Source organism: Toxoplasma gondii, chromosome VIIb (assembly GCF_000006565.2).
Source record: "Toxoplasma gondii ME49 chromosome VIIb, whole genome shotgun sequence".
Taxonomy (NCBI): domain Eukaryota; phylum Apicomplexa; class Conoidasida; order Eucoccidiorida; family Sarcocystidae; genus Toxoplasma; species Toxoplasma gondii.
The window spans coordinates 2494112-2521456 of record NC_031475.1 but is presented as its reverse complement, the minus strand read 5'-3'; the positions used below and the strand labels follow the sequence as shown (position 1 = coordinate 2521456).

Below are 27345 nucleotides of genomic sequence, written 5' to 3'. Positions count from 1 at the left end.
CATGCGCTGCAACTTCAACTTTTCAAACGCGTAAGTGCTGCCGACTTGAAAATTGGGTCTCGTTTTCGAGCTAAACCCCAGTTGGCAGGTAGACGAGGTCCTGGACCCTGCTCCTCACGTATGATGCCATCTAACGTTTGCTATTTGTTTCTGAGGGACTTGACATTCAATTCGTTTTGCGCACTGCATGAGATGTTTTGTTGCCGCTGTGGCGTGTCGTCCCTTTGCAGGTGGGGCAACCACCTTGCTGCACGTGAGCCCAGCAGGAACGCGCGTCGAGCGATGGCAACTGTGTCTTCCATCCGAGTCTGGTGGAGAGCAAAAGGCTAGGCGACACGATGCATGCAGCAAATGGTTTGCCGATGAAAGAGGCCGCGACGATGAATTTGGGGAGGAACCACCGAGGGAAAGAACTGGAAAGCAGGACTCACGTGCCGCCACGCGTCGAGTGTCCCAAGAAACGGAAAGGCAGTCTCTGCGTTGTAGCAGAAGCAGAGAAAAGATGGAGCCAGAGCGCGTCAAGAGAGCCAAAACAAAGGGAGATTTCCAGACGCAGACCGCTTCTCCAGCGGCTTCGGGAGAGAACGAATCAGTCGACGGAGGACGCGACACATGCACAGACGCACCCGAAGATGACAGACAGAGAATGGGACCCGCGGACGACCTCGTAGCACGAGACTGCTCCTCTCCCCCGCCACGTAAAGGCACAGAAGAATACATAGCAAATTGTGGAGTGCCAGCCTGTCAAGAGGGTCAAGGAGCCCCGCGTTGGCCAGGCTTGTCCTCTTGCGTTGTGAAGGTACGCAGGATTCTTCTTCTTGCACCGCCAGGAACTCGAACGGTGTGGACACCTTCCTGTGAGACGTCTCGGGACATCTGCATCCGTTTTCTTTCACACAATGCCGCATCTTTAGTTCAGGGTGGCGCTCCGGATTTCCGCCTCTCACTCTGTTCCTACGGCGCGAGACTCTCCTGGGCGTGCGCATGGATCTCTGACTCGTGTTGTGTATCTCCTGGCGAGCTAGATGCGCTTTGGTCTCGATGCGAAATGGAGCATTCGACCCAGAGGCCTTTTGCATTCTGATCGAATTTCCTCACACTTGCTCCTCCCCGTGGTAACGGTGTACATCCGCTCTACATGGATTGTGAGTCGGTGTTGGTCCATTTTGACAGAGCATTCCGTCCTCTCCAATCTCGTTCGCCAGTCAACGAGAGGGATCGATGCTGCCTCTGCGCGAAGTATCGACCAAGGTTCCATCGACGATGCGCCACGTTGCTTCTTGTGTCTCTTTTTCCATGTTCTTTCTCCTGTTAGACGTACCACAAACTGGACGAGGAGATCTTCGTGCCCTTCTCCAGCTGGCCGATAAAGCGGCGGGACGTCGTGAGTATGCATCGAGGAATCTTCAAAAGCCCCGCAGGGGGCGCCCCAAAACGAGGGGGGTCTAGGGAGCCCGGTAGCGACTGTCTGGTTGTTCTCTGCTTGATAATTTCTAAACAGTACTGTCGTCTCAGCGCTTATTCGCAGTCATTATCTGTGAAGTGGTTCTTTGCTGCTATCCACTTCCAGTTTTATGAGGACTCACATGAAAAGAAGGTTCCTGAATGTACAGCGCGTTTCGCGACTGCTTTTCGCTGTTCCCGTTTGGCACTACTTTCCCTTCTCCCGTTTCTGCATTTCCTGCCAGATTCAGAGACTCCTGGAAATACACAGATGCGCTCGCCATCCGCACGTCGCCCAACTGCTCGCGGTGGTGAGAATCACAAGCAAACAATTCTTTAAGGTGCTTGTGTGGATGTGGGCAGTGCCACAGGAGTCGGATACTCTTCTCCTTCATCACGCAGACATCGCATTTCGAGTGCATTGATTTGCATGCATGTGACTGTGAGTAACGCATTATTTATCGCCACGTGACATATAACACCGTGCATGCATGCACCCAAGACGGAAAACGACAAACAGTTCACAATCGAGGGGACAGGAAGCACCCTTGGAAGTTCGGCCTTCCACACTCACCCTGGCGTCTGACATCTGCTTTCGCTTCTTGATCGGATGATCTTTAAAAGAGGAGTTCGATTTTTCTACGTACATTTGATCCCTCTCAGAGTTGGCCTTTGACTTCCCGGTTATCTTGAGTCCGGCTCTGCTTCTCTCAGGGGCTATGGCGGTCGCGTGACTCTGCTTCTTCGTCGAAGGTTGACTCAAATTTTCTGCCGCCTTCTGAGCGTTTACACGCGCCTCTAACACGCACCATCTCCTCGGACGCTTCGCCCGTTTCCTCATCATCGCTCTCGGATTGGCCTCTCGCTTCCATCGCTCTGGCGTTCGAAGACGGTGGCGTGCCTCTAGCGCAGAAAGTTCGCGATCTTCCCTCGACTTCTCCCAGAGGGTTGAAGGGACCCGACGACTCCGTTGGCATTTCCTCCGATGAAAATGGAGAGAAAGGGAGAATGCAAATGTGCGCGTCTTCCGCTTCTTTCTCTCCCCCTGCTGGTGACGATGTTTCCATGGTGTACTGCGTACCCGTCCGTGGTGTACGGACAGCGGGCGACTCGGGTATGTCCTGCGTGTGATCGAGACGACTGAGGGGTAGGGCTCGTCCTCTCTTGTGTGAAGCGTCAATGTTTTAGCGGTTTCTGGCTCCTCATCCTGACAACTCTTTCTCTGTCGCAGCGTGCTGCCCACTTCACTTCTTAGTGCTTGAAAAGATAAGGAAGTAGACCTCTCGCGTTCCTCTCCTGAGTGCATGCGTTGAATGCCAAAAATAGTGTTGTGCCTAGGCCAAGACACGGCGTGGCCATTTGAAAGATCGACTGGTACAGCATAGCAACCTACTGTGTATGCTATCGATTGCGAATTGTTAGACAGCTAGGAGACGTAGATCGGTTGGTGGGTAGATGGATATACATACCGCTGGATAGTTCAGCAGATAAATCTATGGATGCATGTGTAGAACGACAGAGTCGGCAAGCACTGCAGATAGCGTGGGATCCACTTTGTTTTTAAACATTTGCATGAAAGGGTGTTGGCGTAACGAGCGCGTTGATCCAGTTGTGAAAGCTCATTCCGCTTGCAGTGATGCCACAACTGCGTATGAGGGGCAAGACGTTTTCCGTCGCACGTCCGGGATCTTCTTTGCCAGGGAAATGTGACGCTTCCTCTTCGTAGCCTGCCTCTGTTCGCGCGATATACAAAGGCCCATCTCGTCTGTTCTTGCTTGTGGACACTCAGAAGCGGCTTCTCTCAACGCCGGATGTGAGACGCCTCCGGAGGGGACCACCTACGTTCTCTTGGAGGAGACAGGTCGCGAGGTTCTTAAGCAAGTAGGAAGCTCTTCGTGTTTTTCGTCTGTTAGTCTATAGGGCGGCGTTTGGTTCCGGAGGCTGTATCTTGATCCGTTGAAGCTCGTTTTAGAGAAGTATACACTGTGAGGCTGTCTTCAGCAGTACTGCGGCATGATGATTGACATCAGAGAAAACCGATCGTTAGATGCAGCTTTGAGGGCGGTATCTGCTCCATTAGGGGCGCTCAAAACGTCCAATCAAGTACGATAGAAAGCGATAGCTAGCGGAGTTAGATTCGATCGAACTGTCATACCCAGGTCCGTCACAATTGATCTAAATATGCAACCTCCTATCTCCTAGTACCTTGTTTGGACGGCGCCTAAGTGCACTGTGAGCGAATGTGATACCACAGACTTGAAAAGCATTTTCAGAGTTTCATAACTGACACACAAACGTCACGCGTTTCGGTCGGGTAGCCCTGCCGTTTAGATGCTCCTGCATGCCGAATTTGTGAGCACGTCTTCCGCCGGAGCAATCAGTTGTCAAATTGGAGTCCTGCCCTGAAGAAAACGTCTACGCAATTAGGTCCCCTTCCAAGAACATATGAGAATTCATTGTTTTCCGTGTATTCGAAAGACGGGCTGGTGAGAGTGTTTAAAGCAACATGTACCCTCGGCGCTCATGGGGGACAGGAAACTCGAGAGAGAAGAAACAAAGCGTGTGTGTCAGAGCACTCCAAACCTTCAGTGAGCTCTACACATTCCTCTAGATCTTTTTTTTGGGTCAGTGTCGCTCACGATAATTGTTTTGAAAATCCACCACAAAGAGACGATGCGATGCGGTGACCGCTTAGTGCTTCGGTCCTTCTCATTTCATTCCAGACCCTCTTGTTTCACTTTTTCTGTGTCTCTGTCGATTCGGCACAGTTGGTCTCCGCTCTGATGAGCTTGCATGCAAGAAACATTTTTCACTTGGACGTCAAGCCGAGCAACGTGGTCGTTGCGCCGCCGTTCTCTGCCTCGCTGGTTCGCCGGGTGTATCTCCACTCGACGGCTGACTCAGCTCCGAAGAAACGTCAGATGCGTGGGCAGCCACGGCGGCACCCGAAAAAGTCAAAGGGGGGGGAGCTGCACGCGTATGCGGAATTAATGTTGGACGACTTAGACGGGGAAGGAGAGGACGGGGCGGACATCGGGGGCCGAGGTACAGCAGAAGCAGAGAGGAGCCCGGAGGAGACAGAGAGGGCATCAGAACTGGAGGAACAAGGGAGCGACATAAAGAGGAGAGCCGGTCATTTCCGATGTCTCCTCGTTGACTTTGATAGCGCCCAAAGAGGCGTCAACGGAACGACGTGCGTCTATCCAGGAGGTACGTTCTTTGGCGCTCGACTCTTCCAATTTTCGAACAGGAATCTGAGTGCTCTGCTTGTGAAATTGCGGAATGCAGAGTCGCGTTGATGGAGAGGATTCAGATATTACGCCTGGAACATATCTAATGTGGAGTAGCCGTAATGCGTTAGAGTACTGAAGTCCAACAGTCTGGTGACTTCGGCAGCCCATTGAGATGGTGGCGGGAGTGCGCACAGTGGCTTTACTAACGGACAAAGAAGGGAAGTGGAGAAATGAGACTTGTGATTCCTGCAGCATCCCATAAATGCATCGGACCCGTCGGCCGTCGTGGGCAGACACTTCGAATATCAAATGTTCCTGGAAAAATTCGTTTCCTCGCAGAACTGTCCAGGTCGCTTGTTTCCGACTACCTCCAAGGGGTGATCCACACTTCCACTGGTGGTCGCTTTCATTTTTTGTGTCGGCGTCCGTCTGATGGTCTTTGCCAGTGCTAACTGTTCTGCTCGTTTCCGCTGCCTGCACGTCTGCGGTGCGCCCCGCCGACGTTTGCATGCGCCCGTTTTGATACGTCGGTTGTGTGGTTGCTGGAAGTGGAGGAAGAAAGGTTAACCAGCATTCACGTACAACGGTGTCAGGAGCTGTAGACGCGTGCTGACTTTACAGAATCGTGGTTGAGCGCCAGGCAGGCCCTGACACGTTCTGTATGAGGAACCACCGGCGTTCTTTTGAGATTGTTTATATGCTCATATACAACTTCAAATGGTAGCTGGGGGGAAATCAGTCTGCGGATCTTCTTACCGCAGCCCACACTTTAGATCGAACGTAAAAGAGCCATCTTCCCCGGTTAATCTTGTTCACGAACAGAGGGTTGGATCCAACAGGAAGGCGCTGGTAGAAATTGAGGAAAGCAGGTCGGTGCGACGAACCAACGAGACGATTCTGAGAAGCTGAAACGACAGGAGGCACCCCGTTAGAAGCTCAGATTTCAGTCTAGTCACGGTGTCTAGAGCGCTGAAGCTAAAAAGAGATAAACAAATACAACACGCCCAGTCATTCTGGAAAGGGCGTATATTCCCCCTCACATGGACGGTCAAGTAGCAAGCACGTTGTTTTGGTCTCGTGAAAAGGGTGCCGGAAAAAGACTCGAGCGCACATGCGGTTTTGCGTGTGAAACCGAGAACATTTTCAGCCTTTCCTGGAGCTTAAAACAGCGATGGGAACCTAGGAGGCAGGACGCGTATTGAAAAGAATCCTCTTGACGTGCTGACGTAGTGTCTGTGTTGCATCGAAGTTTTATACTTTCGCCAAAACCTCATGTTGTTGCCTTTTCGCGTCGTTTCCTGTTTGTCGTGCCTCGATGCACTGCAGGCACCTCCCGGGCGTTCATTCCCCCAGAGGAATTTTCCGCCGTTCCCAATGTGTTACCGGCAGACCCTGCCCCCATGCCGTGGCTACCGACCAAAGATTTCGACCAGACAGAAATGGAGAGAAAAAGAGTTTGTTCACAGAAGGACTCTTCCGGGATTAGTGCCCTGGACGGCCCTCTGTCGCTCTTAGATGGGGAAAAGAAAGACGTTTGGGCTCTCGGGTGTCTGCTCGCGATTCTCTTGACAGGCAGACACCCGTTTCTTCGTCCTGCCGGACGGCATGGAATCTGGAATCCGGCATCAGAACAGTTTCTGGCTTTCTGCAGCGCCCACGAAAGGTCTGAGGCAGAGGTGCAGACCGGGAACGCTTGCGAGGAGAAGCTGAACCCTGGAGAAGAGCTACAAACAAATGCGGAAACAAGCCCCGACGAACCGTCCGGACTCTCCCGACCCGCTGGCCGGGAGGACAAGGAACAAGGAGACCCGAATGTCCCGGTTTGCCAAAGTCGGAGTTCGGGAGAAGTCGAAGGAAATGTCTATTTCAGCGATATGGAGTATTGCCTCGCACTGGTCAGCGGGGCGCAACCGCAAATGGATTTTCGCGGTCTCCCACAGTTGTCACCGGAAGCGAAAGACCTGCTTCGGTAGGTCGATGGTGCCTGCAAAACTCAGGTTGTCAGGTGTGATAGAAACGAGAACCTAGAGACGTTTGCCGTATCGAACGGATCTAGTTGACAGGTAGAATGTTGCAGAATATCGCTCCCAGTGATCCGAGGGTGGCAACTGACACGTATGACGTTTACCTCGGCGAAAGAGCGTACCAAGTGTCGCATCCCGAATGCGACTTGCAACAGGTTTAATCGTTTTTAGGGTTCTGTGTGCCTTGTTGTTGGGGCTACGGAAAGGGAAGTAGACTGTTCCGTGATGACGTGTCGCTGTCGTGTGGCGTTCGAATATACACTCGTTTGCCAACTGCTTCGGCTAGCAGACCTACGCAAAGGTTTCTCGGATCCCGGCACACGTCGCACAAAACCGGGACTTGAACCTGTCATTCAGGTATTTCATAGACGGTGTTTCGAATTTTGATGCTGTTTCTGTGGTGAATTTCGGTGCGGCTTCTCCTGTTATTGTGTTGTTTGCCACAGCGGAATGCTCGCGTCCAATCCGGCGCAGCGACTTTCTCTAGAGGCTGTTCGCGGGCATCCATGGCTTACGGGGAACTCTTTGCGTTTTCGCCGGTGTTTTGACACCTCGGAAGCCTCGTGACATCCAAGGGCGGCTCGCGCTTTGAATCGTCAAATGACATTTTTGCTGTAGTGCGGACGCGGTGACGAACGCTGACACGAGCCTTCATTTGGGTGCTCCTCTGTCACAAATCGAGGCCGGAAAATAACTTTGTTCCAGGTGTAAAAGCGAGCTGAGATTCGATGCAGTCGTTTTAGACACAAAACGTACACTCTCTAGGGAAAAGGCGCATTGTTTCATGCCCTGCGGCATAGCGCTGTCTCGGACCAAATACTTGATTAACTAATAACATAGCTTGGTCAGTTTTCTCTGTTTGAAGGGGGCAAACTCTCCATTCGGGCAATCTCCAGCAATTTCCGAAACTTGGAGCTTACGAAAAAGAGTGGAGTTTCTGCAGATGCCCCTCCACTGTATTTTGCGATACGGACACAGAAGCGATTGGATTGTGAGCACCTGCCTTTGGTGTTCCTGTGAGGATATGGCTTTGTTCATGGGCGAAATACGATTTGTGTGACAAACCAACATACTGCGTTATTGATGGAATGCTGACACGATTCTTTTGACTTTACCTTGTTTTCTATAGGCTGTACGAAGTAGTTCCATACGCAGAGTCCCGATATTCTCATCGACAAGGTATTCCGCATTTGGGTGCTGCTATATTGCAAACAGTGGCGAAGATGAAAGATTTACACCGGAAATGTCGCCGAAAAAGGAAAAAGAACTTTTTCTGTCTCTGTGCACTACGCACTGGCTTCGTACCGTCCACGTTTTAGGCATTTGTGCCTGTTCGGCAAAAAGTGTGTCTTGTTCTGCGTGGAAAAAAACATAGACTGAGTAACACATTGACGTCTCGGTCTGTCTCTCGTTTTGTGCTCGGAATATAGACAAACTGGGATGGAAATTAGCTTTGCTGTCTACACCTCGTCCTACAGAGACGGACGTCGGAAAAAGTGTCGCGTTCGTTTTCCCGTGTCGCTTTAAACTCGGGTGAGGTAATCATAGCAGTTTTTGAACAGACACAGGCATCTCAGTTGTCACTAACGACGCGAAAGGCATTGTGTTTCAAGGAATAGGGGTGTTTTGACAGGAGCTAGCATCTAAAGACGTGTAACCGAGTACCACCTTTGATGTACAAATGACATCATTAGTCCGTGTGCGGTTTGCACCCACTGGACTCCTCAGTTGAAACGGAACCGGAGTCTGTCGGGACGTCAGTCAGTGCAATTAATCAAAAGGTTTGTTCAGCCCTTCTATCAAACTGTAGACCAAGTGAATCTGGAAAGAACGCGGATGCCGGAATTAGCTGGGGAAGAAGAAACTGAACTGAAGTTTGTTTTTTGGTTTTCTTGGCAGCGAAAACGGCACTCCGTTTGTCAGAGTCCGTATCGATTTGCTGCAACTCGCCAGCGTTCGGATAAGTCGAAGCTTTCGCTTTTCTCCAAAGCAGACGAACTGTCTGTTTCACATCGGGGTGATCTTTCTGAATCTACTCTCAACTGTTCTACGTCACATGCGTGACATCGCTGTTCCGCCGGATGTGCTTGGCTAGCTGCCCTCACCCGCCTCTGTTCCGACAGAGCGTGCATGCGCGTTTGCCTGCGTCAACTGGACAGACAATTTACCTGAGCCAATACAACCACTGTTTTTATATTACTCGGAAAGTGCCTGTACATAGTGGGTTCTCATGGTAGTTCGGATTTGTGCATTTCCGAAAAGGCTGGAGGAGGGATCTTCCCAGAAATGTGCAGCACGCGTCGGCGCCAGCGGAGCTGAATTTGCAGTCGTCCCCCGTCCGCTTTTTTTCCCGTGTTGCATCATCCAAAAGTGTAATTCGGACACACACGTTCCTCATACAAGCGGTCTGCAATTTCGTGTTCCGTTGGAAGTGACCTTTGGCCTCACCTCGTCGACCGCTCGGTCGCCACCTTTTCACGGATTCTGGGGAAGTGAAACTTCCCCGTAGTCACAGACAGTCAAAAACTCGGCGTTTACTGGAAAAGTTCGCATCGGACCCAGGTAGAACCGATCCCTTCCTTCGATACAAAGATCCCTTTTGGTTTTTGCGGCGCGGCTCTAAAGTTTTTGGGTCGCCGAATCCCACTTTTTCTTCCGACCACTTGAACCCTTTCTGTCGATGGTGCGGTTGTCTCTTCCACCGTGGCCGTCCGTGTTTTCCTTCGCTTCGGCAGCGTTCCTTGGGCTGGGTACTCGCGTTTTCCGGAGCTCTTCCTTTCCCCCGAATCCTGCGTTTGCCTTTTCCGCACAGCGCACCGGATCGTTCCACGCCTTCATGGTCTCTCAAGCGGCGGCGAAGATGCAGAATTCCTCCGAGTCGCGTTCCTCAAATTCCACGCGCGACTCTCCGCAGACCAGCGAGCTGCTTCGCGCGTGCTGCTACACCGCACCGATGGCAGTCCAGGTTTCCCCGTTCGTTCAGCACTACGAATGGGGCATGCCTGCTTCGGTTTCTCTAGTTGCCAAATTCGCTGCGGTTGCGCGGAGACAGGAGAAAGCTGCGGCCGCTGGCGACGCTTGGGATGCAATTTTGATGGAGAAAAACGTCCCAGAGGGTCTCCGACGTCGAGCGTCGACTCTGGAGTTTTCAGCGATTCAGAGCGACACTCGGCCTTTCGCAGAACTCTGGATGGGGGTGCACAGCAGCGGTCCGAACCGCGTAATCGCCTGCTTCAACGACCCGGTCCTGGCGCAGAAAAGCGCAGAACTGGCTGCGTGGTCCTCCTCTCTGTCACACCCCACTTCCCCTCGACAAGCGCGAGACGAAGAGGGTGGAAACATCGCAGAAGTGCCGTCGCGTCGCCCTCTGAAGAGACGCGACAGCAGCGAGTTCCGGTTATCGTGTCTAAGTAGGTGGTTGGGAAAGAGTCAAGCACGAGAGTCAGAAGCGACGAACAACAGCAGCGCCCCAGAGCCCCCCCTCAGTCGCCGCCGGAGCTTGGCCGAGGCGTTTATCGGCTGTCCGCTGCCGATCTTCATCGCGGCGAACCCCGACTTCATGGGTGGGCAAAACAAACTCCCTTTCCTCTTCAAGGTTCTCTCCGTGAAAAAGCCGCTGAGCATCCAGTCTCACCCTGACCGGCAGCTCGCTGAGATTCTCCACCGGCAACACCCGCAACACTTTCCAGACACAAACCACAAGCCAGAGCTCGCGATCGCCGTCGGACCCTTTGAGGCACTGTGTGGCTTCCGCGCCGTCGAGGAGATCGTTCTATTCATCCTGCACACTCCGGAGCTAAAGCGGGTGTTGGGCGGAGACGATTTCTTGCGCGAAGCCGGTGCGCTGGAGCTCCTCGAGAAACAAAAATTCAGTCGCCATTCTACTCTAAGGAGTGACAGCAGCGCACGCAAAGAATTGTGCGATGGGGACGTGCTAGCAGATCCCCGTGGCACGCAAACCTCCGGAGACACCGCGGCGGGTGTACCTACACCTGGAGCGCGGCAGGAGGACCGCACCGCGCTTCTTAAAACGCTGTTTTCAAAAGTGATGCATTTGCCGCGAGAAACTGCCTCGGCTGCGCTCGAAGCGCTGGTCACGCGACTGCAGACCTCGGGAGATCTTCCGTCTGGGACGTCGCTCTCAGACAGCGAACAGGAGGCTCTTCAGACAGCCAACAACGTGGCAGTTCGTCTACATGCAGCCCATGGACTTGACCCTGGAGTTTTTGCGGCGTTCTTTCTTAACTATGCGAAACTCAAGAGCGGCGATGCAATTTTCATCGGCCCAAACATTCCGCACTGCTACTTGTCCGGTAATGCTTGCAATTCGGACTTGCAGTAGAGAACTCGTCACTCCGCGTTCCATTTTGGGGGGAGAGAGAGTCACCGAGCATTCGACGCTCAGATTGCTAGATGAGAGTTTCTGGCTGGAGCAGCGGAGTTTAAATGAGGCAAATCGTGATGTCTTTTTGGCTCTGAGTTAAATGTCAATCGATCCTGCGGACTCTAGGTTTCTAAAGACTTCTAGTTCGACGATCTCCAGATTCTTAAACGCAGAGAGTCAGGAGAGAGGTATCGCACGTCTGGTCGACCCATGGGGCACTTCACTCTCTAGCCAGCGCCCTCGGTGGTTGGCGGCTTTATCACTTCGATGAACAGAACAGCGGAAGACGGCGAGTGCATAAGCGATTGAGCGTCGCTTCGTTTTTCGTTCACACCACAAGCCATTTCCTGCGCGTGCTTCGGTTTGCGTTTCAAATCGAAAAAACCTCTGCCTTCTTTTTGCGTTTCTTCTCCGCTTTTTTCAGGCCACGCGCTGGAGTGCATGGCGAACTCTGACAACGTGATTCGCGGAGGTCTCACGCCGAAACACACGGACATCGATCTGCTGTGTTCTTCCCTCCGCTTCGACCATCAAGGAAGTTACCTCCGCGTCCGTCCAGAGATTCTTCCTGCCAGCGAACCGGCGTCGGAGTCCACAGATGCTTCCAATTCGGGTGGCCAGGGAGACATCGCGGTGTACGACCCGCATGTGGACGGACTTTCCGACTTCAAGGTGTACAAACTCCGCATCAAGGCGGGTCAAAAAGTACGCGCGTTTGCTTAGTGCAGTTCCAGTCAGCTAGCGGTCGGGGGGGACAGGAGGTCATCGCCACGCATGCACTGCCAGACACCAAGTGGCAACTAAACTGGACTCCCTGTTGCGCCCCGTGCAGTGGGGGTTTCTCGGTTTCTACTCACTGGAGTCGAACGCAGTGTTTTCGGTGCTCATGTCCCCTTTCAAGGCCCTCTACATGTCGGGGCTGAGCTGGACGGATGACGTGGAGATGCGTTTTCGGCCACTGCGATGCAGAGTGGTAACTGCACGCATGCAACGGTTTTTGCTCCTGCGTCGGCGCGAAAGGTGGAGGGACGCATAAGCGTGTACAAAGGAGGTCGAAGTTTGTGGAATGCTTTTTTGGGTTCTGGAACGCTCCGGAGGCACAGTGGTTCTCGTCCCTCATGGGCAGCTTCACACTTGCGTTCCTCGTTTCTCTCCGTATGTTTGGTGCAGCAAGAACTCTACGAAGGCATTTCCCTGTCGCTCCTTCCACACACGCTCGATCGCTTGCGTCGTGTTCATCTTTCTTCGCGCGCCGCGGTCGGTTGTTCATGTGATCTTTTACATGTGCCTCCGCTCGCGAATCTCGCGGCCAAGCTCCGCCTCAGTGCTGCTTTTCGCTCGAGGTATTCTTCTTCCTTTGTGCAGCTCGACGACTGCGGCCGCCTCTTGGGCGGTGCTCCAGGCCTCGGACTCGTGCTGCACTGCCCCTTCAAGACTCTCCTAACCATTCGCAGAGGACGGGAAAGAGTGTCTGTCCCTCTCCACTTTGGAGAAGTCGTCTTCATCTCTGCCGGCTCTTCTCTCGTTCTCGAGACGGTGAGGCCTTTCTTGTCGATGGAAATCTCGATCCCCGTTGCAGTCGTACCATTTTTCGAAGCAACCCGTTCGGCAAAATTCCAACCAGCAACAAACGGGTTCGCTCTCTAAACACAAAGGCACTCTAGTCCTTAGCTCAACACGCTTGAAGAACTTATGCTGACACCGTCGCATATATATATATATATATATATATATATATATGTATTACATGAATATACGTGCATATATATATATATATATATATATATAAGTGCATGTGCGTGTTTGAGCGTGTGCTTTTTTTCTCTGCAGGCACCATCTGAGCAGTGTCTTGACAAGAACATGGAGAGTGAGTTTCCCTCTCCGGCAGCTGAATTTTCGGAGGTAGTCGATTCCCAGATTGACCAGTTATTGCTTGAAGAGGATCGAGACAGTTGTATTTTGTACCTCGTCTCCTTCTCCAATCGCACAGCAGCCGAAGCTAGGAACGATCTGTAGGGAAACAGGCAGCAGCTGTACATCAAAAAAGTGGATCGTTCACGAAGGAGATCGGCAAGTGCGGTCGTTGCTACACACAGAGAAGGTGACGGGCTTGCCGCTGGGGTGTACAGACAGGGAGTCGAGTCGACGGAAGCAGAGAGCAGGGAATGGCGATGACTTCTTAATTCTAAGGGCCTTTGTTTTTTCCGTGATGGAGTAGGTACGCCACACCAGGCGGTGGTGGGAACGCGAAGGGAAGCCTCGGCGGCGAGAAGGAGGGAAATGCCTCTTCGCTCGTCCGCAAAGCGTAATCGTAGACGCCTTTTTTTGCTTGCAAAGCTACGTGTGGGCAAGTTCTCGTGCGTTTGTTAAGATGGGAACATACCAAAAGAACCGGGAAACCGAAACGGGAGAGAGGAAGTTTCAGGGAAAAGATCTGTCAAAACGAACACAGGGAGCACTTCCCGAAGAGCCTCCTGTATACAGCGGTGAAATCCAAGGGAATGCAGGGATGAGTCTTTTGCACACAGTGGCGGGATAGCCAAATTCTGTTTTTGCGCGGGACGGGGAGTTTCGGGATATGTCAGGAGCTCTGTCTCGGAGTCTCTCTTTCGAAAAGGTTCATCCAATCCGTTTGGTCAAAGTGCCCCCTTCGTTTCCGTGTGTTGCGGTCCAGGTGGGTCTATAATTGTTAATGATTTCCAGAGATGTGGTAATTGATTTTCAAGTTAAAGAGAAGCAAAGTGGCGCATATATTACTATGGACGTGTCCTGTGAATATGCATCTTTTTTTGGCTTTCGTATAGTGCGTGTGGGACGTTTACATTTCGCTCCTCACCTCGGGAACCGTACGCTCGGGGTTTGCGAAGGAGTGCTGCGCAGAAGCGAAAAAAGAAGCCGAGAGGCTTTTTCCCGCTTTGCCGTGTGTCTGTCTTCTGTGCTTGAGGCTGGAAGTGATGCTCCAGCTACTGTCCATCTGGATGTCTCGTGCAGAGCAGGGGTGGAGGGGGGGTGCGGGGGCGAAACAGAGTGCGCCTGCGTTAGGCTGAACTGCAGCAAGGAATGGAATACCGATCGTGTCCGTTTTAGATCGTACCGAACCTAACGGGTGTTTTAATTATTCTCTGCGCAAGGAGCTGGGGAGATGCGAAGAAATCGACCAGCACTGCTAGATGCATAAAGCAGTGGCACATGTCGTAGGTCCGCCGGGACAGCCTATCAACTGACAACGCGCCGAGTCAGCCGATAAGCCGGGAAATTCAGAAGGCCTTTTCCTGGACGACCCAAAAAGCACCCCTTCGGCACCTCACCAGGCGCACACTGTTGGATACTGAAATCCAACACGTTTACTTGTCTTACCTTTTGGATGTCTCGTTTAGTTTTCTGTACCTACTTACCGTACCCACTGCCTTCCCCTCGGATATGTACCACCACGGGGACCCGCTCGCGGAGCACGAATGAAGCTTGTGGACTACTTGTTTAAAAAGAAACCAGTCCGCAATATGAGGCAAAAGTGCAGTCTTGTTGGTGTGTTTCCTCCCGACTAACTATAGTATAAAGACGAATTCACATCTTGATCACACCGACAAAATACAACGTCTGCCCAGAGTACTCTTGGCTATATTCAGTGCGGTCAGGATTGCGGTACGATGCGGCATCGTGACCACAGGAGTATCCTATCTAAATTCACCGTAATGGGTTTCGTATTTTCTGTCTGAACAGACTGTTAGCTGTGGTACGTTATGAATCGGCAGTGCTGCGTCTTTACGACAAGTGTATGTTTTTTACCATTTAATCAAAGCGTGCATAGTTCCGTTTCGTGAACCTTGAAACGGTTTCCACCAAGGAAACCTGTAAAACGCAAAAATGAAGCAGTTCTCAGGCGCTACATCCTGCTTCTAGGTGCCTGCTTTCCCCCGTTTTCCCTACACTGTCTGTCCGATGCCTAGCCCCCACGATCCGGTTATCTGGGAACAACGTCCTTATGCAAGGGTGGTACGAAGTCGAACTAAGGTAGTTGATGGGGAACTGGTTGCTCAACATACCTTCTCACTGATAATGCTGACATTAGTCCCGATGAATTACAGTTCTGTCTAAACGAAAGAGTCAAGTAGGCACAAACCGTAGAGGAATTCCTAAATATTTCAAGACCTACACACTCTAAGGAGTCGCTGTGGGTTTTTATGTACATGTAAAAATATTCATAAACGTTTGTCTTTGCACAGATGTTTATGTGTGAGTAGGCGATTCAGGGAGTGCAGCAGTCATCTGGTGGCTCTCCACCTTCCTTCCATTTTGTGTACTTTCCACGTCAAGAGTATTTTTCAACCTCCCCTTTTTGCCACTGCGGAACGCTTGGGTGAACCAGGTGTATGTACACTACGGACCGTGGGAACATATGAGTCCTTGAGTCGAGCATCATACATGAATTCCCCTTGCTGGCTTTCTTCCTTCTGAGATGGGAACCATATGACCACAACAAAACGTCAGAATGCACAGATCTGGTTTTTGTCGTGCGTGTTGTAGGGCCCTGATTAGGGTTGCAGAGAACGTGAACGTTCTGGTGTCTAGAACCAGTGTCTTGACCATTCTAGAACGATGGGCGCTGACGAGGGTTTTCAGGTGCCCCATACGTGTTGTTTTTGATTCGGATTGAGAGACTAAAGGAAATTCTCTCTTTATGTTGAAGAATTTGACAGAGATTAGAATTGTCGAGGAGCCCGCCCGAAAAACTAGCCCTTCCACAAGCTACGCCGGACTTGCACGTTCAAGATTCTGCGCGTGCAGTCAGAAAGGACTGGAACATTTTACGTATCCGGTGAGGTGAATTCATTAAAAAAAGGTCGTTTCGTTTTCCGGCGCTGGTCTTCTATAGAATACACTCTTCTATTTAACTAGTTTCGCGCGAACTTGTTGCCTCGGACGTCGATCCGCGGTTGGTGGAACCATGGCGAGCTTAATTGCATGCACACCAGCTGTTTCGTCAACGCCTCGAGCCTTTTCTGCAACATTTCTCTCGCGTGTTTCTTCTTTTCAGCTCTGCCGTGTGACGAAGAGAAACACTGCCGATCACATACCACCCGAGAAACACAGCTTTCTCTCCAGTGTCTGTCCCTCCGCGACACCCTCTCCCTGGAGTCGGAGACTTCGACACACAGAAGACACATGCACACCGGTCCCGTCAGCTCCGCCAGGTGACTCAGTTTTCTCTTCAGACCTTGTCCTCTCTGTCTTGTATTTATATCGTTTAGTTCCCCGTTTTCTCCTTTTTTTACGTCTCCATGATTTGCCGCGCGAGTCAAGACGATGGACTCCCTTGGCGCATCTGCCGAGGCCGACGGGGAGCTCCGCGACGCTAGCCACAGACCGCAGTGTGCCTTTTCTCCACACCTCGCCGCTTCTTCTGCTTCGTTTCGCATCGCTTCCACACGAAACGCCGCGAGCTCAGCAGATACCCTCCAACCCTCGCTACCTAGAACTTCCGCGTCTGACCATCCCCAGTCTGGAAACTCAGAGTATGCAACTCCCAAAGGGTCCAAGCGTGGCAAAAAGACACCCGAGACCTTCGCGCGATCTCCAAGCCAGGGAGGTAGTCGCCTTGACTCCGACGGAGGTCGGCGGACCATCCAGGGTCGACCTACCCCGTGGCGCGAGGCATCTGGTCAGGACTTTGAGCCGGAACCTTCTCGATTCCATGTGCCGAGGCCGTCGCATAGGCGCGACGACCTTCTGACGCTGCCAGGGGTCGCCGGCGCCGTCTGCGCTTGTCTGCTTGAGCTCCAAGCTGCGCATGCAGAGGGCGGATGGGAGGAGATCTACAGTCTCTCTGGAGAGCTGCGAAAGGCGCTCCTCGTGCCGACGCCGCCCGAGCAGTCCAGGAAGCCTGCCGACACCGGAGCAGGTGTCCCAGTCCGCGCAGAAGATGGAAGAAGCAACGGCAGCCAGGGCCTCGAGGATCGCAGCGGATCCCTGGAGAGAAGACGCCTGAGACCCGCAGGGGGCGCGCATCCGTCTGCGTCGTCACCGTCTCCACGGCCCTCCTCAGGCGTCACCATCGACCCCGAGACAGAGGAACCCACGGGCGGGAGCCATGAAGCAACGGGTGGACCTCACCCGGAAGAAAATTCCCCGCGCGTGTTGGTTCGCTCGAGACGCGCTGGAGACAACTGTCAGATATCGGGTGGGGGGGTGCTTTCGAGTCCGCCTATCTCTGGCGCCGGGGTCACTTCGAAAGGAAGCGCCAGCGAGAGGCTCCCGAATGGGCCGCTACCCCTCTCGCGAGGGTCCCCAGGCTTGGCGGAAGCGTCGTCGGGGGTCTCGCGGGGGTCGCGCGACTTCTTCGTGGGCTCCACTGCCTCCTTCCGGCAAAGCTCCTCTGCCGTGTTTCAACAGATTCGCTCCTCTCTGCGCAGCGCGCATGCAAGAAGAGAAAGAAGTCCCAAAGCAGACGGAGACGACGAGTCCGGCGACGACTTCGTTTGGCTCGTCACGAAGCAGAAGGACGATAACGAAAAAAAGACTCGCCGCTTCGCTCGACTTCGACACGACGCGATTCTGTGTTTTTTTCAAGCCGAGGTCGACGCCTGTCTCCACCTCGGGAAGTTCGACGAAGCCGAGGCGCTGCTGAAGGAATTCCTCGAACGAGGGGTCCAAGAAGGCATTCAGAGTTTCGCCGCAACCCGTCAGGCCCTCGCAGGCCTCGCGCCGCCGCTCAGGGCCCTCTGGACCCGCAGAAAAAAGGCCCCCGAGACAGGCGTGGAAGGTGGTGACTGTGTGGGGCGGAGGCAGACAGCGTGCGGCGGGGATGGGGCGGGGGTGGAGCCAGCAAATGCGCAACATGGAAGTGCATGCAGCAGAGATTTGACAACGCATTCTAGGTGCTTGGAAGCCGAGGCGCGAATACGCAAGGCTTCCAGGGAGACAGCCTGCGACATGCCCGCATTCTCTCTCATCCCTTTCTTTCAAACGGCGAATTCGTTGGTGGGACAACCGCGTCATCTGCGCAGTGCACCTTCCACACTGCCTGCATTGTTCTCTTCTTCGTTGTGTCCTCCCGTCCCTCATTTTCCTCCACTCGATGTCTGGCTCTTATGGGTGAAGACGCTCCTTCGGGTCGCCTCCTTCGGGGCTCTACACGAGGCTCTGCTCGCGGCGCCTTTGCCGGCGATCTGGGCCTTGCTTGGGACGTGTCTCCCTCCTTTCGGAGGCGCCGGGACACCGCGCGCGGCTCTGCTTAATCCGCTTCAGCCCGTTTTGTCTCTATTTCTCTCCGCGAGTCCTCCACCTGTGGAGATGCCAGGCGACCGTTGCGACAGCCCCCTTGCCTCTGCATGCTGTCTCCGCGGCTCGAACCCTGACGGCCCCGGACTGCAGGTGGCCGACCTCTCGGAACTTGGGCGTCGCCCGGACTGCCTTTCTGGATGCGCGACACGCGACGCGACTCCCTTCGTCTTCTTTTCCCCCTTCTTCTTCTTCAGAAACTTTGCGCGACTCTCTGCGCCTCGTCAGGTTCTGGTCCTCGAGGCCCTGGGAACGGTCGGGCTCCTCTGCAGCCTTACGCGTCTCCACGCAATAGCTAGGGGCTTCTACGAGCTTCTGCTTCTTCTCGCATGTCCCCTCCGTGTCCTGCTGGCAAAGCGGCGCTTCCCGGAACTTCCAGTCGCGGCTGGGGGCCTCCTGTTGCGGCTCCAGGCGCAGCAGTCCCGCGCGCATGCAGTTGGGCTCCAGACTCTTTGGCTCGCCGGGCTGCGGTCTCCGTCCCCGGGGGCCACAGACGGGCCGGATGTTGCTTTCGACCTTCTCGTCCGGGGTTGCTGGGACGTCCCCAGAGTTCCGCGCTCTTCCCCTCACCCCTCGTTTGAAAGTCTCTTTTTAGCCTTTCTTCCCGAGTTCTTGGAGTCTTTCTGGGACCGTCGGAGACACAGGCGCCTCTCGTCACCCTCGGGCCGCCTGGACGCTGTGCTTGATTTTGCGGATATCCAGAGCCTTGCGTGCAGTCACTCCCGGCTGTCTCGCCCCCTGGCCTCAGAGGCCTGCTGCGCCCGCGCACCCCAATGCCGCTCCAGACTGTGGCTGTCGCGCGTGGAGCCCCGCGAGTCCCAGGAGCCCGCTGTCCGCCGAGCCGGGTCTGCGGCTCTACGCAGGGGCTTCTCGTTTCGTCACGTTTTTCTTGGAGGTGAGCAAACGCAGCACGAGACTAGGAGGCACCGGCTCTCTCCTGTTCGCGTCTCCGGCACAAACGACACGCTGCACCCCGAGGGTCACCCGGGGTCGGAGGCCCGCGAGTCTGTCTGCACCGGGCCGAACCGACCCTCGGTCCCCACTTCGCAGGCTCTCTCAGTCGCGTCGTCGCTGACCCCCCGCGGGGACGGGAAGGTGCATGCCTGCGCCCCTGAGATTCGTCAGGCCCCGACGGCAGTGGCCTCGAGCCTTTGGACCGTAGCCGCGGTCGAGCGGAGTCTCCACCAGTGGCGAACAGATGCTGCAGACGGCGGCTTCCTCCGGGGCCTGCTGGCCGACCCCGTCGTCCCCTTCGACAGGGGAACCCTCAGAGGTCTCGGAGCCATCCGCCGTCGCGTGTGGCTCGCTGCCCAGGACCTGGTACTGGGCCCAGAGGCCTCGCTCAGTTCCCAAAGCCCTCTGAGTCGCCGGCTGGCCCTCTGGAGGATCCATCAAGAGGCCCAGACGGCGCGCGAGTTGCAGGGACTCGCCGCCGAGGTCCGCGGTGAAGGGTCCAGGCTCTCAAGTGCCTCGTTTTGCGGCCCAAGTGCAGGGCGCTCCCCGGAGGCCGGGGGGCCAACTGACGCGCTCGACGGTAGGTGGGTCGGGAAAGCCGTGCGCCGCGCGGCCTCGACTGCAGGCTCTGGAGGCCGTGAGTCTGTCTACGCGTCGATCCGAAGGGCCCTCACAAAGACCATCAAGACCTCATTGCTGGGATTGCCGGAAGAGACGAAAGAAGCAGACGAGAACGGAGATACCCGAAAAGCCCGCTGTGACCTGAGTCAGCACATGGGCAGACTCGCGTCGCCACCCCACGAGGGCCCTTCGCCGCGCGCGTCGCCGCAGGCCTCCTGGGAGGCGCAGGATGGGGGCACCGAGAGAGGAGGCCCCGGGACTGAGCCAGGGGGCGATGAGAGCCCAAACGTTTTGTGGGGCGCCTTGAGCCTTGCAGACGCCGGCGAAGAAATCCCGGCCCTATCCTGCATGCTTGCGGATCCCACGGCCCTGGCGGGGGATATAGGCCCTGTCGGCCGAGAGGGGACAGGCACCCACAGGGCCCAGTCTGCGGGCAAGCGGACTCTGTTTGCGGTAGGTGGAGTGTGTGAGGAGGCTGCGCGGAGGCTGCATTTCGGCGGATCTCTTCTCGCCTTTTTGCCCTCATGCGCGCTCGACGCGCGGTTCGTGTTCTCTCTCCATCTGCAGCAACTAAAGGAATTTGAAAGCTACCGCCCATGCCCCTTCAAGCGCAGCCGCCTCGCCAGTCTCCTCGCCCTCTGCTGCTGTCGCCCTGGGGACGGACTCGAAGACCCGCTGAAACTTTACGCCTCAACGGTGGTTCGCGACCTCCGCTGGCTAGAGGGAAAGGCCCCTGGGCCATACCGCGGAGCGAAGCTTCAAGCGGCGGGTCTGCGAGCTCTTGCAGACGCCTCACCAGTCCCTGAGGACCGAGGCCCCGAAACGACCGCCCCGGAGACATGCCGAGGTGGGGCGAGGGAGCGGGGCGCGGCCTGCCGTCTCCTGTCTCCGAAGCCGTCGAGCCCTCTTGCGGAGGCTTCCAGGCGGGCTGCCCGGGCACTCGAAGCCACTGCGGAATCCGCGAGAAGAGAAGGATGGGGAGGGACAGGGCGTCGCACGCCGGGCCAGCGAAGGGAAGGCGAGAACCACGGTGACAAAGAGACAGAGATCCTAGACGGAACGGAACGAACGGCTGCGCTAGCCGGGAGAGCAGTCGCCCCGGCGGACGGACAATGGGGGAACACGGGGGTCGATGGAGACGGGGACGAGGCCGACGATGAGAACGGCGAACGAGCAGAAGAGGAAAAGGCCCTCGTGTGGGGCGGAGGGACTCGTGTGGGGTCGGCAGTTATCAACAGTCTCCTGGCCTTCCTCCTGGAAACAAGTGAGCTGACTGCACTGCACCTTCTCCCCTACGCTGCTTATTCTTTCCAGAGCGGCGAGCGCGTCCTTGCGCTGCGCTGGACAGGCCCGAAGGAGGCAGTCTCCTCGAGGGGCACGCCTTCGGAGGCGACCGGCGAGCCCTGGAGCCGCGCATGCATCGTGAAATGTGGGGTGCCTGGCGGCGGCAGGGGCGCCAGGGGTGGCGACTCAGCCGGGGCCCCTGGAATCGGCGTGGCACTCCCGCAGCTAGCTTCCCTGTTAGAGCAGACAGCCTTGTTGTCGCTGTCGTCGAAATTCAACGAGAATCTGATGCAGCGGCTTCTCGAGCGTCTTGCCCTCACGCAGTTTCTCCAGGGGAACTTCCAGCTGTCTCTGGCGGCCTTCGAACAGCTACAGGAGCGAAGCAAGTCGACGTTGCGATCCTTCGAGGACGCGGACGGTGTTCGGCTTATAGACGGAGAGGCCTGTGAGGAGCTATTCGGAGCAGGCAACTCGGGATGTTTCTCCTTAGGCTTCGTTGCCTCGGTAAAAGCGACCCTGTTGCTCGCCTATCTTCAGCGACCGGTCACGGCAGGGCTTGTCTTGGCCGAGGCACTTTCAGAAGTCGCGTCGAGGCAGAGAGCTCGAGTCAAAGAGAAAGAAGCCGAAAGTCGAGGAGACGCTCTAGTTATGCCGGTTGAACAGGCGCCTCGGGCGGAGGCGAAGGAGACCCCTGGAGAGCGGTTGCTGCCTGATTTGGTGCCCGGGGCCAGCGAGCAAGTGGAAAAAGAAGAGAAAAGAAACGAATCTGAGAGAAACTCAGGGGGAGATAGACGGAATGGAGGAAGAGAGCGCACGAACTCGAAGGCTTCCGATCTTTGCGTAAGTCGACCCCAGAGAAGCCCCATTGTGAGATGTCGTCCCTTTCGATCGCTTCGTCCCCCTTCTTCGTTTGAAAGAGACGAGGCAGCAACTGTTAATCTTCTTCTTCTTTTGGGGCAAGCCGCTCTTCTGCAGGCTCGCCAGACTCGTCTCTTCGACGTGCCGCCGAGTCTGCTGCCTGCCGAGCCGCTGCCGTGCTCCTCTTCGGCGAACAGTGTCTCGCAGCTGGTGGTTGAAAAGGAGACCTCTGGGGCTCCAGAGCGCGCGCGGGGAACCGAGGCGGGCCTGACGGCCGCCCATGCGGGCCGCGCGGGCGGCGGAGACAAGGCGACCGCCACATCCCCGGCCTCTGCCGCTAACAAGAAGGAAAGCAGCGGCTTTCTTGAGTTTCGCTTCGGAGACGAGAGAAAAGCGGAGATTGCCACGTACCCCAATCTCGTCAGTCGGGCCTTCCGGTGTGGGGCCTCTGCCCTGCGGCTCTGGGGCGGAGCCGTCGACTCCCGGGTCTGGGCGCTGCTCGCCTCTACTGCAATGCATGCATTTGACCTGCCAGCATGCGCCGAATTTTCTAGAAAGGCCCTCCTTCTCGACCGCAGAGACACCCGCGCCTGGCTCATGCTCGCCTGGTGCCACTCGGGGCGCCTCCCCGTCCTGCCGCCTTCCCATGAAACTCAGAGCACAGTGAGCGCCGCGGAGACACCCTCGGAGCCCGGTTATGGGCTCGAAGGCCAGAGACAGCAAGAGACGCGCGGGAGGTCTGGGACTGTGCCGCACAGGGCGGGTGCCGCAGCCGACAGAGTTGGAGACATCAACCGCGCCTCAGGCGACAGTGTGTGCGGTATCGGGGTGGCGAGTCCTTGGTCTCGCTTTCCAGCCGCACCAGTGCTCGACGCCTGTCTCCTCAAAAACTCAGGGGCCTCAGCTGTCTCTGCCGTCACGCAGGGTCTCTCCGTCGATTCCGGAATCGTCCCGTTTCTCTCCGTCTTGAGCAGCGCCCTCGAGGAGCACCCCACAAGTCTCTCTTTAGTCATCGCCAAGACGTGGACTCAGGCACGACACTCGCCTTCGTTTCGTCTCTTCAGCTTCGGCGAGTGTCTCGGAAGCGCCCTTTGGGATGCCGATCCTCCGCCGTCTGACCCTTTCAACAGCCTCCGTCCTCCTCTCTCTCCGGGAAGAAGGCGAGCACGGGAGACAGTCAATCCATGCGTTCATAACGCCTGCGACGAGGCCGCGGGTGGAACCTCAGGTGTCTCGAGCGTCTCCGGGGGGCCCACACGACGGACTTGGGCGGTAGGATCTGAGGAGCCTCACGGGGCTTTTGATGCTGACTGCGGGTCTTGGAACAACTCCTCGTCCGTCGTGAACGGAGACAGACGAGTCGCGAGGAGTGAGGGGAAGAACGAACCTTTTGAAGGGCAGACGGTCCCAGGCGGCCGCCACACCTATGGGGCTGCTTCCCTCGCTGGCGTCTCCGATGGTGCCTACACCAGTTACGAGTTGTTCTGGCTAGCTGAGGAGCGGCGACATGCGGCCCTCAGTCTGGACACCGACGACGGGTGTGCGCGGCCTTTTCTTCCTTCTTATTCGAACAGCCTCGGTGGGCTTTTTTCGCATGCATGCGCCCCGGCCAGCACCCCCGAAAGTGGAAGCAGCGCGCTTGGAGACAGCTCTGGATTGGCGCATTCTCCGCCGTTGGCGCATGCGCGTGTGCTTCCCACCGCCGGCGCCCAGCAACGCGACAGAGGCTCTGGATTTGAGAGACTGTCAGAGCCCGGCAGGTGGAGTCACTCGCGTCTCTCATCTTCTTCTCTGTCGGCGTTCCCTGTTTCGTCGTCGCTTTTGGAAATGCAGCGTTCACATGAGAGAACGCGTCGTTCGCCGTCCTTTCAGGCCTTCTGGGGTTCGCGGCTCTTCTCTGTTGAAGCGACTGTATGCGACATGGCGGCCTTTTTCTCCGCTGTACGACGAGACATCCACAGGAGCAGCCTCACCTCCGCAGCGGGGACACCCTGCTGCTTCAGCTGCCATGCCTCTCGCCATGTCCACTTGCTTCCCTGCGCCATGCATGCACTGCAGCGCCTGAGCGCCGAACTCGCCACTGAGCACCAGCGCGCTTCCTCCTCTCCATGCCTCTCTGTCGGGCCTCGCTGCGGCGCCGGTGCCCGACCTCCAGAGATGTCGCAGATGCGCTCTGCCCTCCGTTGTTCTTCTCCTTGCTCTGGATGCGACGCGAGGCATCGGCGATTCGTTGGCCGCGACAACTCGCTTTCTTCCGTGGCTTGTGCGGCCGCTTCTGGCGACGGAGCCGCAGCAGGTCAGGGTCTGAGGGAGGTGGAGACACTGTGGGAGGCCGTCCCTCCTGCCGACTCAGGAGACATCCGAGTCGCCATCTCATCTACCTTCGGAACCGCATGTTTGCTCCACGACTGCACAGGCGAGTTCGCGTTCTACGAAGCGGCGAGGAAGCTCGAGGGGGGGACGCCAGCAACGGTGCGTCGGAAGACAGAGGCCCACCCTGGCGCCACTGCCTCACTGACTGATCAGGGCAGTCCGCTCTACTCGGGGCTCACACCGCCCGTGTCTGGCGGCCAGGGAGCTGCAACGTGGAGACACCCGGGAGGAAGGAAGAGTTCCCTTGGCCTCGGAGGCGTGATGGACGCGAAACACATCGAAAGAGAGACTGCAGGATGGATGGCCCTGGTCGAACTGCTTTGTCACCTCGGGGCAGCGTCCGCCTGCGTTCGAGCGGCTCTCCAAATTGCGGAGCTCTTTCTCCACTGTCTCCGCGGGGTCGCTGCGACGCCGGTCGTGCAGCCCAACACTGGGAGTCCCCGAGCGCGCTCCCCTGGAGGGCCGCGCCGGAGAGGAGGCGCAGAACGCAAGAGCAGCAAGAGAAGAGACGAACACTCGAGTCCGCGACGCAGACGCCACTCAAGTGTGGCGTTCTCCACGAAGCGCGCGGGGCGCCGCCGAACCGGGAGCGCCTCGAGCTGGCGAGGAGACGCTTCGCCTTATCGCCATGAAGCCGACGGCCTCGGGCAGGGACACAGTGACGTCGTGTGCCAGCGGTGTGGGGTCTTAGGCCCAGCAGCCGCAGAGGAACTCCTGGATCGCGCGTCACAGTTGCATGCCTGGTCGGCCTCGTCGGAACACTTGGCTGGGCGCGGAGACACTCCGGAGACAGGCTCGTTGGGGTCCATGGGCCCTCGCGGGACTTCGAGAGACAGTTGTCTGTCAGCAGCCCCGAAGCACGGCCTCCATGCCGCAGTGGTTTCGAACGCGAGCCCAGTGTCACGGGCCGCAGCCGAAGGATGGTCGGCAGGAGAGTTTCTTGGAGTGAAGCTCGAGTTTCTCCGGCTGTATGCGGACTATTTCTGCGCCGAAGAAGAAGAGAGTATGAGGGCGGAGGCGGAGGCTCAAGCCTGTCCTCCGCTCCAGGGTGCCTTCGCGCCTCCGGCCGCGACACGGAGTTCGCCACCTACCTCCACTCTCTCCCATCTACAAGCCGACGTCGTGGACGCCAGCGAGCGTCGGCATCACTCTGACCCTCACTCTTGCAGCTCCTCGTTCGATGGCATTTTGAGAAAAGCGTCAAAGGTTTTCACAGGTCACGAGAAACTTCCTTCGCTTCGTCTGTCGGGATTTCGCTGGACTCTCCACAAGACTCACGAGGCCGAGGGGGGCATCGTCCGGGCCACCTCGTGCTGGGACGAGGGGCTCTGGGGCTCAGGAATGCCAAGGCCCTGCACCCCACAGAGCCCAGGTGACAAAGGAGACACCTGTTGGGCGGAGCACCCCGGCGCCCCTGGCGAAAGTGTCTCCTTCGCGGGTCTCACCGCTGCAGCCGCCGCGGCGCTGGCGACCGGCGCGGGCCTGTCTCCTGCCGGGCCTTGGAGACACCCCTGTGAGGTGGGCCCCACAGGACTGCCCCCCGCCGCGAGCCCCAGGTGTTTAAACAACCTGTTGGAGAGAGTTCGCGGCTTCCGGTGCATGCACCCGCACTCGCGCCCGGCGCAGCTCCTCGAGGCTCGGCTCCTGTACAGACAGCGGGCCCTGGGGAGCTGCCTGCCCCTGTTGGAAGGCCTCGTCGACCTCGACACTCAAACCATGTATCTGGACGGAGACACGGACTTTCTCCAGGAGGCCCTCGCAGCGTATCTTTACGGGAAATGTCTGCAGGCGCTGGGCCAGTTTGACAAAGCCTCCAGAGCTTTTGAACGAGCTATGCGCCTCTACTTCAACGCCCCGATGATGAACGCCGGTTTGGTGGAAACGAGCGTCCTGACAGGGCCTTCGCTCTTGGGGTGAAGAGCGGGTCGTGGCGCCGGAACGACTCGATACAGGATGGCGAAGGAGACGCTCGAGAGGGGAAGCGAGGAGACGAAGCAGTCAGGAAACGAAGGAACAAAATCCACGGAGAACAACGGAGAGCGAACGCAACGTTAGCGGCTGTTCAGTGGATCAGGGATTATTTTAGCACTGCGAGCAAATCCGAAAGGAGGGGGATGTGGGCCCTCGAAGGGCGATTCAGACATGCGACTGTGCCGCAGCTTTTAACGGACACTGGGGTGGAAATGCGTTTGTGATGCGTTCACTGGATTGGAGTTTTTCTTCTCTCGCGCTTCTCCGTTTCTTTTCTCCTGCTGCTTTGTCGTTATCTTCTCTCTCTTCTCTTCTCTGTTTTCGCGGTATGCTTCTCTCCTGTCTTCTCATGTCTGTCTGTCCTTCTCTTTGCTTCGTCTTCTCTCTACTCTTCTCTGCGTTGGGTCTCCAGTTAAATACTGCTCCAGCGCCCACGGCCGCCGCCAACGCACTGACGGCTTGACTCATCTTTCGGTGTATAGACACCCTGCCGCTCCATAGAACCCTGGGGGTCGGTCCAGCGAAGGCCGGAGCGACTTCGCGACTTGGCGGACTTCTTCGGCATACTTAACGCAGTGCTGTGTCATCAACTGAGACATGTGAACAGTTGAAATATAAAAAACGAATTGAGATTCAGATAAAACTGGTGCATCTCTTCGCTCTTTGTGGGTCGTCCTCACATTCCGCAGAGGCACCCTCACTTGTGGAAAGCACTCGAAGTGAATTTATGACAGCTCCTGTCCGCCTCGCCTTCACTCAAGAAAACAAGAAAACCGATGCTTCAGATTCGGTTGAATTCTCCCCCGTTTTCGAACACAAGCATATATATATATAGAGAGAGAAAGAAAGAAAGCGAGAGAGAGAGAGGTAAACATCATGTTAGTGAACTGAGACAGCGAGCTGTGCTAATCTCGTATCTGGT

At 56.2% G+C, this 27345-nt stretch overlaps 3 protein-coding genes across 3 annotated transcripts; all 3 read left to right on the top strand.

Annotated features, from left to right (window-relative positions):
• Positions 1-187: 187 nt before the first annotated feature.
• On the top strand, positions 188-7478 carry TGME49_260030 (atypical MEK-related kinase (incomplete catalytic triad); the record flags this gene model as incomplete). The annotated part of the gene is made up of 8 exons (XM_018781226.1): positions 188-799; positions 1316-1384; positions 1689-1754; positions 2158-2557; positions 3233-3324; positions 4212-4653; positions 6003-6645; positions 7147-7478. The coding sequence occupies 8 exons, from the start codon at positions 188-190 to the stop codon at positions 7265-7267; spliced, it is 2445 nt and encodes an 814-aa protein (XP_018637061.1). The 3' UTR covers positions 7268-7478.
• A 1902-nt stretch (positions 7479-9380) lies between these two features.
• TGME49_260140 (phosphomannose isomerase type I protein) lies at positions 9381-13100 on the top strand (the record flags this gene model as incomplete). Its single annotated transcript, XM_002365146.2, has 4 exons — positions 9381-11013; positions 11509-11789; positions 12450-12620; positions 12915-13100. The coding sequence occupies 4 exons, from the start codon at positions 9381-9383 to the stop codon at positions 13098-13100; spliced, it is 2271 nt and encodes a 756-aa protein (XP_002365187.2).
• Positions 13101-16388: 3288 nt separating this feature from the next.
• Positions 16389-26369, top strand: TGME49_260150 (tetratricopeptide repeat-containing protein; the record flags this gene model as incomplete). Its single annotated transcript, XM_002365147.1, has 1 exon — positions 16389-26369. One exon carries the CDS (start codon positions 16389-16391, stop codon positions 26367-26369), a length of 9981 nt encoding a protein of 3326 aa, XP_002365188.1.
• Between the last annotated feature and the right edge of the window lie 976 nt (positions 26370-27345).